Raw genomic sequence first — 9,979 nt, 5'->3', positions numbered from 1 at the left:
GCAGCAGCACCAACAGCAGCAGCAGCAGCAGCAACAGCATCCAGGAAAGCAAGCAAAAGAGGTAGGAGCTAAGACCCTTGCTGATGCATACTAGTCTGAGCTGTCGGAAGCTTGGAAAAGACAAGACTAGCTTCAATTTTTTTTTTTTCCTGTAGCAAGGATGCAGCTATCAAAGATTTGTTCGTATGTTTTTACCGGGCTTAATAGCAGTGCTGTTATAATTCTCCTGCTCCCCTTTCTGAGACGTAGGATTTGAGCAGTCTAGTGCTGCTGTCGTCTAATGTTCGCTAATGAATCCGAGTGTGCAAAGAACAAGCTGTGTGGTGGACACTGTACTGATTATCTTGTATTCACAGGCAATCTGTGTTGGGTAAGGAGCCTTACTTTTCTCAGTGGCACAGCTCAGAGAGCATGCAAATTTAGTCCATGGCTGCAAAAGAGCGACTGAGCACAGATTTCAAAGTCACAGGCCCCTGATTAATGAACTGCTACTGTAGGTTTGGAGTGGCGAGTAGAAAGTTACAGTTTGATGTGCTCATAAATCAACCTGACAAGCGGGTTTCTCAGGCCTAGCTTGCACTTGTCAGCAAACTGCATCAAATATAAACATAATACAAACAAAACATGTTGAAGTAGTTAAATTGATCAGCAGGTATCCTAGACGTTGTCTTCAAGCTGCCCATTATGCAAACGTCAAGGAAGCAGTTGTGACCTCCTGAGGCTTTGTTTCTGTTTGGATTTGTGAATAGAATTTCAGACAGCCATCAACTACGGAATAGAAATTGCTCCCGTATTTCTCCGGAGGCTCTGGGCAATCCACATGACTTGCTCCATTATGCAGTCTGTTTTCCAGTGAGCGCATCACAAGTTTCTCTTTTCCCCAAACTAGAAAGGAAAGGTCTTCCACAGCAGCTTGTCTTTCTCTGAAGTGTGACTGCCTTCTCATACCCTCCTGAGTCTTTGCAGACTCCAGTTTGTCTTGAAATGCCTCACAAAATTGGAACTTATACTTCTGCTCCATAATAGGGCACTTCGTTGCCTTGAATGCAACACTCCTGTTAATATATTCCAACAAGAAAAGAGAGAGCTAACAGGCCAGTGAAATGAAGGCTACATCCCAGTTTACTAATAGATCACTGGAGACCACGTTCATGGGCCACTGCGGACCAAACTTAGTCAATTGGAAAAACAAGAGTGCCTTCGAAATCACACAGGCTGCTGTAAAGAGTTACACTTTTAGCATAAATAAATTTGTTATCATCTGCCATGAGCTGGGCTTTTTTTCTTTTTTTTCTGTTTGAAACAGCTGTTACATACTTTCTCTTGACCCTTTTCTTTAGTGTGTCATTAAGTGTATCTTGCCATTTTCCCTAACACCTAATAGCTTGAATGAATATAATAGAAAATTTGAAATGCTTTCACTGCCTGAGTATTCTACAAATAGCATTATTATTTAATAACTGAGATTAAAGGGAAAGAAGTTGATTTTACATTTTTGGTTTTCTAGCTTTCACTGCACACTTTTTGCTGCATTTGCTTCCCCCCCCGCCCTGCTTCTCTTTGTAGCAGCAGCAGCAGCAGCAGTTGGCAGCCCAGCAGCTTGTCTTCCAGCAGCAGCTCCTCCAGATGCAAAAACCTCAGCAGCAGCTTCTGCTGACCCTCCAGCGTCAGGGACTCATTTCCATCCCACCTGGCCAGTCTGCTCTTCCTGTCCAGTCTCTGCCACAAGGTATTCGAGTAATACGTATTCGGAATAATTTCTAATTCACAACTTTTTTAACCATTCCATTTGCATCCAAACTTCAGCAGTTTCCTGTTCTGACACTTAAACATACTTTATTATTTGAACTTTATTACTAATATTGCCAAATTTTCTTAAGGATGATAAATTTTATGGCACACTTTTATGGAAGAAAACAGCTTTTGAGTGTTTCTTCTTAGGTATAAGATGCCTTTTATTAGCCTTATATGCTGAAAACAATTTCTAATAGCAACACAATTCAAGCACCATTGCTTTTCTCTGAGGTATTACTGAAATCTGATTTACTGGAAAAGTTATAATTTCATTTAATATAAGTGAATAGATATAAAATATATTGTACAGTTATATTAAAAACATTCAAAAACTCACTTTTTTTCTTCTAAGAAAAGAAAGTGTTCAGCATTGAAAAACACACTTTTCAGTTTATGACATGAGAATTTAGGGAAAAATCTTAAGATCCATTTTCTTTGCTATTCCTTTTACATTAAAAATGTTAAATATGATGACAAGGTGGTGATTCCAATAGTAGTGATTTATGATTGACAGATAACAGTAAAGACTTTTTGGAAAAAAAATCCCTTTGTCACTTTTATCACAATTGCTCAATGCTGAAAATGAGCTCAAACTCTACAACTTGACACAAACATATTCGTGGTGGAAAGAAAATTGGGCACACAGTTCTAAGAAGTAAATAAATGTGGAGATAAATGCTGCTTACATTTTAAGATGAGGCCAAAGACTTCCCATCTTAAGGACCCTGCTATAACCCGTGAGGTATGTGTTCCTGTTTGTGTTATTCTAGAGAGGTGAGCTAAGTGTCTGTCATAAAATTTACACAATACTCTGATCACTAACACCTCAGTCCTGCCATGAGCATGGTTTAGACTGTGGTCATGACAGGTAACATTCCTTTTAATTGGTCTTTAAGAGTTTGTGTGGTTCCTCCACCAGATACCCATTATAAAACTGAATCTTTAGAAATTAGATGAGCAGAAGCAGAATACACAGTATATAGACAACAGTGTAGACACAAAAAGAGAAAGAAGACAGACCACAAGCGTGATACAGACTTACCCACTACAGTCCACTACAGTCCTCAATCCCTGGAAAGCAGAGCTTACAAATAAATGTCTAAATTCCATACATTCTGTTGTGTGGAAAAGCTGTGATACAAGCATATCTAAAGTCATAAAAATTACAACAAAAGTGAGTCCTAAGTAAGCCATCACACTAAAAATTATTATTTGAGAATAGCCATGGGGAGGCAAGCTGGTTCATGAATTTGGACATGTAAGACTGGTAATGCTGGTTTCCTTTTGTACAGAGTCACATTGGACCAGAATGCAAAAAAGCAATTGAAACACAACCTCCCTCTGAACAGCTTTACCTTCTGCAGCCTCCCCTTGTGCCATCAGTTGCAAGAGGAATTCCTCAGGTTTTCTCTCACATTAAGCGATCCCCATAGATTTTCCTCAGCACTCCTACCCAATTGCATTGATATTCATTAATTTAATACAACACTCATTCATCCACTTCTAGTAGAAAAACACAGAAACATTAATAACTTTTTAATACATTTTTAGGAGAACTAGTAAATAGTTCTTTTCAAGAACTTTAACTCAAAGAATTAAGCATAACTGAAGTCATGATAAAAAAGATTGATACTAAAGAAATTTAAAAAAATAAAAAATTTACATGTATCTGGATTCATCTTTTTAAAGTAAAAAATTATTTTCTTACTTGCTTTTGCCTTGATATTTTTTAATTATCATGAATAAGTACTTAATTTTTCTCTCCTCGTTCTAGTATCTACGATGTGTGTAGGGTTCCTTTAGGTACATGAGTTAATTTATAGGACCTTGATTTTTCTTAGCCATTATGTGGATGTGCAAACTTAAAAAACATAAGACAGCTTTCACTGGAAAACTTCTCTGCATCTCCAGACAGGCCACTCACCCTGTGCCAGGCGAGGTGAAGTTAAGAGTGATGAGGGTAAGAAGAAAAGTCCCTGCTAAAACAAAGAGAACTAAATGCAGAATTGTGACTGGCTCGGAGTTCTTTCTGTGGGCTTCTCTTACAGCACACTGTGTCTTTCATAGGAAGGTATGGAAGCACCCAGTCCAGTTCATAACAATGTAATGAAGAATAATAGGCTTCAGATCTGTTGAGAATTTTTCATAAACCTTAAATTTGCACATCCAAATACATCCAAATATATCCAATATTTACAAATCCAAGTAGTACTTACTAGATTTAATATAGATGTCCCTGCATGGGGTTTGCATAAAAGTAAGAGGATCAAACTTCTTTTGTTTTTCTCATGAAATTTAGCAAATTTTATGACAGGCGTTTTCTGTGACAGCATTAAATTAAACCTTCAGAATTTATTTAAGGCAATACACATTGAATGTGGATGTTTTTCTCCTTCCACTGTGCTGCAAGATATGTAATATGGTTATACAGAAGGATTTATAGGTGTGTAACACAAATGTTTTTATGTGCATCCATTTAGATTGCTGATTTACATGCATGGCTAAAACAATGAGAGAAACACAGGGGGATTCATATTTACAAGTATTGGTCATAAAGAGTCCTGTAAACCTCAAATTATTAGTGACAGAGCATAGGCTTTGCATTTTTAGTATGAAAAGATCTAACTTCAAAGTACAGCTGAGGGGTTTGCGTATATAAACAGTATTTGCTCCAAGTATAGTTTCTGCCTTTAAAGGACAGCAATATTTACCATGTTTTCTGATGGTCAGGTATAGCAAGTAAGATACAAGAGGTGTTTTACCATTTATTTTGTGTCAAGGTCTTCACTTGCTGTATCCAAAGCCAGGGCTTGCTGTGGCTTACTTCCATGTCATGCTGCATTGGTGCTAGCTAAATGCGAAGGACTGTAAATGACAACAATGTAAAAAAAAACCACCCAAACCCACAACCAAACCCCTAAGTTTTGATCAGGCCATGTAGAAAAATGAAAAACAGATGCATGGATGGGTTTTGTACGCAGTAATTTTATTAAGTAATTATTCAAGCATAAAAAATAGGGTAGATGTTGATGAAAAGAGTTATAAAACTAACCTCAAAAGCCCAAAATTCTTGGTGTTAGTAAACTGCATAGCAAATCAGCATTTTCCCTTTTCATTATAGCCCCTAATTTTTATCCCACTCTAGATCTTCTTCCTGATCCTCTCTCCTTTAATGTAGTGTGGAGAAGGGTGTTTTGAGGGTTATCACAACCTATGAAACTTTAAAACTTACCCTACTTTTACATCCAGACTAAAATAACTGTCAGCCATTTTACAGGTCTCTTGTAAAATGAGAGTTGGACTTTTTTAGACACAGAAACTACAAAATTGCCATAATTTACAATTAATTACAAATCCGCTTATTAACTTCATACTTTTTAAGTGCCTGCCCTTAATCCTTTTATCCTAAAAGGCAGCCTTTCAGAGTGTTCTGAAGAAGTGATAAAATTAACCAGCCTGAGCCCAGAGAAAAATTTCTTTCTGATTTAAAAAAAAAATCAAAGTAAGCTTGAAAAACTGAGACCCAGCTCCTTCTGTAGCTTAACGCAGAGGAAGGGGCTGTCCAGCACTTGCCCAGAGGGGCAGGAGACCCCTGACTGCAGGAAAGGCTGTTGCCTCAGCTGCTCCCAGCCCTCATTCATTCGCCCAACTTCTGGAGCAGCTCTTCCTCAGCTCCCCCAGGGCCCAAAGTTTGGTGATCTGTCATGAAAGTTTTCTCACTGCAAGACACAACGACACGTTTGCCTTCTGATTATCAAACTGATGAGTTTCTTCTTGGGCTTTATTTTTTTTTTTAATACAAAATTAGTTTATTTTGTTCAGCAGCAGGTCGAAGGGGGAAGACTTTGAAGTAAATAATGTACTGTGTATATCATGCCACCTAAATGAATACATTACTTCTCATTTTGATTTGTGATTGCATTTGCGGGTAACTATTATTTACCACACTAAAATGGGTTATTCGCAGCGTTGCTGGAACATACCTCATGTGCACAGCAGTAATTACTTGCCTTCATTAAACAATTACAACTAGTATTACCATCACTCCCGTTACCCATCTCTCTAATGCAGTAAATTAGAGCCTGGCTCCTTTGCTTGCTTCCTTAAAACCCAGCTTTTCTCTGTACAAATATAATAGAAACTCCAGCTACATTCCAATCAACTCTTTTTCACTTTGTCATTAACTGAGTTTGCCAATGGGCGCTGGGATCTAAGGTAGTGAAGCAGGACATAAAATAGTAGTCTAAAAATGAGCTGCTTTCATAATATTTTAAAAAATTGAATACCTTCCAACCAATTTGTTTCCACACTACCTCCAGAAATTATTTCTGTAAATCACTAATAGTCTATTTTTTAATAGCTTTGTATACTTCATGGTGAGGCAGCTATTGAGAAGTATTAAGGAACTTACTGTGCTTTTTCATAATTTTTGTTGAATCAGTTTTAGTAGTCTGAGTTCCTGTGTCTTCAGAGTAAACCATTATCTAATAAACAGATTTTCCAAAGAGTGAAAAACAATCTTTACATCTCACCAATACATCTTGTTTACCAAACAAAACTATCCTCAATGAAAAGTTTGAATTGATAGATACATTTTAATCCTTTTCTGAAGGAAAATAAATTTGAGCTCTTTCATGAAATAAAAAGAGCAAAATTCTAATTCAGAGAACATGAGCATTTTGAGTCTTTTACATTCCATCAGACCGTGAGCATGTCTTACCTAAACTTGCTGAGATGAGGAAGACAGAATTAGATTTTAACATACTTCTGGCCCAAACTATGTCAGGCTGAAAAAAGTGGCCATGAAACCAGATCTTTCACGAGAAGCTATGTGGGTTTCTGATTCTTTTCTACATTTCATTTAGTGTTCTTTGCAAGAGACGTGCCAAACTTATAAAGACAGGCAGTGATGGAAGGTGTATCTATTTCTGATGAACACTTCATCTTTTAAAAATCTGATTTTCCTACCTTAGCTATGTGTTTGGTGGCCTGTGTTTTGGGAGTCTTTACTTAGAGTAGAACCATATTGTAATGGAAGTTTCCATGACTTTGTGCGAAGTGGCCAAGTCGAGCCAGACAACCCCAACACAGATGTATGAATACATTCTACAAGACGTTGCTGTTTGTGGCCAAGGATGAATCTTGGAAACTACAAGTTTCCAGGCTACAAGTGGAGCAGAGAGGAAATTTAAGCTCTTATCTGCAAAGATCTGATGGCCAGACTCCAGAATAGTACTGTGGATGGAGCAGAGAAGTTCTTAAAATTGTGTATGGCAGCCCATCACACCAGGAGACTGGTGAGACAGAATCTCCTTTCTCCTAGCCAAACCCGCTGATTTGTTTTCCACAATAGAGATGGACAAAAAAAAAATAGTGGAGAAGTTTGATGGCACTTCATGTAATTTCATCTGTATAGAGGGAGTTGTAAATGGGCCAGTTGTGTTGCCTTTGTTTGTTTGGTGGCACTGAATGGTACCAAAGAGCCTAAGTGGTCACCAGTGTCTGGCTTTGCATGGTGGTGGTTTTGTTCTTCCAAATAGTCGCTTTGGTTTTACCTCTTAAGACACATTTTTAAACAGAACAGTTTTTGTAAATATTAAACAGGACTAATGAGTGTGTGATAGCATTAATTAAATTCAGATGCATTCTGCTCAAATATTAAACCTGTTATGATCTCACTGATTTCATTTTTGTTTCCTGATTTTTCTCCCTGCAATCTTCTTCCTCCACTCCCTGCTCTTCTTAAGTGTTTAAAGAAAATAGCAATGTTTGCATCCTTAGTGCAATATGGTTTTCTGTTTTCCATTACATGTTTGATTAGGAGGAATTATAAAACCTGAGTTAACTGTGGATGCACAGAGTTACATTCCCATGTCAAGAAATTCATTAAGCAGACAACAAAAGTCTTCTCTGGAAGTGTATTTAGGGTGGTTGTTTTGGTTGCTTTGTTGTTTCTTTCTTTCTTTTCAAGAAGTATTTTCATGTGCTTTGTAGCCTTCACTCTTTGATCCTTGAGCAATGTTTTCAGAAGGAGTATAATATTATTAAAATTGGTGATTTCTAATTGACTGTTTATAGCACAAGAGAAGACAGTTAGATTACCTGGGTCCTGACAGAATAAAAATGAATTTATGTTTTGCTACATGTTAATTGTGCTGGAAAAACAGCATCAGCTTTATTGTTGGCATTAATCCATTAATAACACTGAGCTCATTATATGAAACTCTTTATTTTGTTATATTAGTGGGGCTCTCTTTCATTTTATAGCTGGCTTAAGTCCTGCTGAGATTCAGCAGTTATGGAAAGAAGTGACTGGAGTTCACAGTATGGAAGACAATGGCATTAAACATGGAGGGCTAGACCTCACTACTAACAATTCCTCCTCTACTACCTCCTCCACCACTTCCAAAGCATCACCACCAATAACTCATCATTCCATAGTGAATGGACAGTCTTCAGTTCTAAATGCAAGGCGAGACAGGTAACTTTGCTGAGATTTCTACTGTGCTTATCATTTGCCGTAAAGCTGTTGTTTAACATCATACGTCACATTATTCCCAGTCACAAAGTAACACTTAATCCGGGTTACTTAAGAGATACAAATTAATTTTGCAAACACAATGACTGTTACCTGCCTGTGGTTTTATAACACAGGAACTTGTGGTAGTTTTGGTAAAAATCAGAAATCCCAGAATAGACTGTGCTGGTTTAGGGGTGTATATGCAATTTGTGGGCACTTCTATAGGCGCATGGCTCCATTCGTATTTGAGTTAACCTATCTGGCAGTCAGGCCCTTACTGTTGAATCACACTGCTGGTGTCATAGAAATTGTGCATAGTTGTCAAGGCTGTAATTCAGTGCAAACATGCCATGTAAGAAGTGCTTTAAAAATTAGTACATTAAAGCCGTTCTTATATGTTTTGTCTCTTGTGAAGAAAACTCCTGAATTTTCTTTCTTGTATGCACAACAGTAACCCAGGTGATGTATTTCAAACAATTTTCTGTGGTGTTAGTGTAATACAGGGGAATTCAACCATATGGATAAAGTTAACATCAATTTTCAGACACATTGACAGATATACTTCACTGTTCCTTATTTTCAGGTAATGGATTAAATGCGTACAAGAGTACATAGGATCTGTAGCACGTATTGGTAAATGTATTCGTATAGTCAGATGTAGATCATCTCCATATAAGTTGAAATTTAATTTGTATCTATATAACTGAAATTGTAAATAATTTTATTTTTAAATAAACATTCCATTTAATTATTTTATTAAATTATTAATATTTATGATGGGAGACTATAAGTGTCTCTGGTTCCCATGTGATTGTGAGAACATTTTTCTATTGTTATTTGGATTATTTAAAAACTGGTACTTCTCTGAATACCTTTGTAGTACTTTTCGTCAGTATTACTTTTGTGACTATATCTCAGAGAATGGTTCTTTCCTTTAGTATGTGTATCTCATGCCCACCTCGATGGGGCAATCCCCTGAATTTCTTTGATAACTCCACATGGATGAAACTATTGCAGAGGTTCCAAAAAAGGACGTGGAACAGAACTGGAGTTTTTAATGATGCCAAGCAGATAATGGAAGCAATGCTTATGTACAAAAATATTTATTAATGGAAGCAACTTTATTTTTATACACATTTAAGGAGAAAATCCAAATATTTTGTAGTAACATTCACAATATGGATAAATTCTGAGCGTTCGTCTTCAATAGTGCTTCTCAGAATTGATCACTTCTGAGTATATTTTTTATTTATAGGCAAATGTTACACCAAGGTCATATGGCAGAATTAGCATATGGTATTATACAGTCATCTTATTTTTTCATCCTTTATTAACAGTCATCTTTGGCTCTATTTCTTCTCTAATTGGAACATCATCTAGCCTTGGCAGTTGAACTATTCAATAGAACGATTAAATTTTTCTGACTGCTCTGAGCTAAATTGACCTGTTTTGACCTGTTTGTCACTGATCGTAACCTGACAGGCGCTAGCAGCCTCCAACGATTATGGCTTTTGAGATTAATCTGATGCCTTATTCTTTTGCTACAGCTCGTCACATGAGGAGACTGGGGCCTCCCATACTCTCTATGGTCATGGAGTTTGCAAATGGCCTGGCTGTGAAAGCGTTTGTGAAGATTTTGGACAATTTTTGAAGTAGGTGGATTTT

The 9,979-nt window shown here is 37.1% G+C and overlaps 1 protein-coding gene across 1 annotated transcript in view; it reads left to right on the top strand.

Annotated features, from left to right (window-relative positions):
* The window catches only part of LOC104512734 (forkhead box protein P2-like), a 19,519-nt gene extending 9,549 nt beyond the window's left edge, over positions 1–9,970 (top strand). The window contains 4 exon segments of the mRNA XM_010155830.1: positions 1–61; positions 1,567–1,729; positions 8,062–8,275; positions 9,862–9,970. The exon segment at positions 1–61 is cut by the window's left edge and continues 15 nt beyond it. Of these exon segments, the coding sequence (XP_010154132.1) occupies positions 1–61; positions 1,567–1,729; positions 8,062–8,275; positions 9,862–9,970 (547 nt within the window).
* Positions 9,971–9,979: the final 9 nt, after the last annotated feature.

Source organism: Eurypyga helias, unplaced genomic scaffold (genome assembly GCF_000690775.1).
Source record: "Eurypyga helias isolate BGI_N326 unplaced genomic scaffold, ASM69077v1 scaffold25997, whole genome shotgun sequence".
Lineage (NCBI taxonomy): Eukaryota > Metazoa > Chordata > Aves > Eurypygiformes > Eurypygidae > Eurypyga > Eurypyga helias.
Note: the sequence above shows the minus strand (reverse complement) of the source record. Positions and strands in the feature narration are given on the sequence as shown.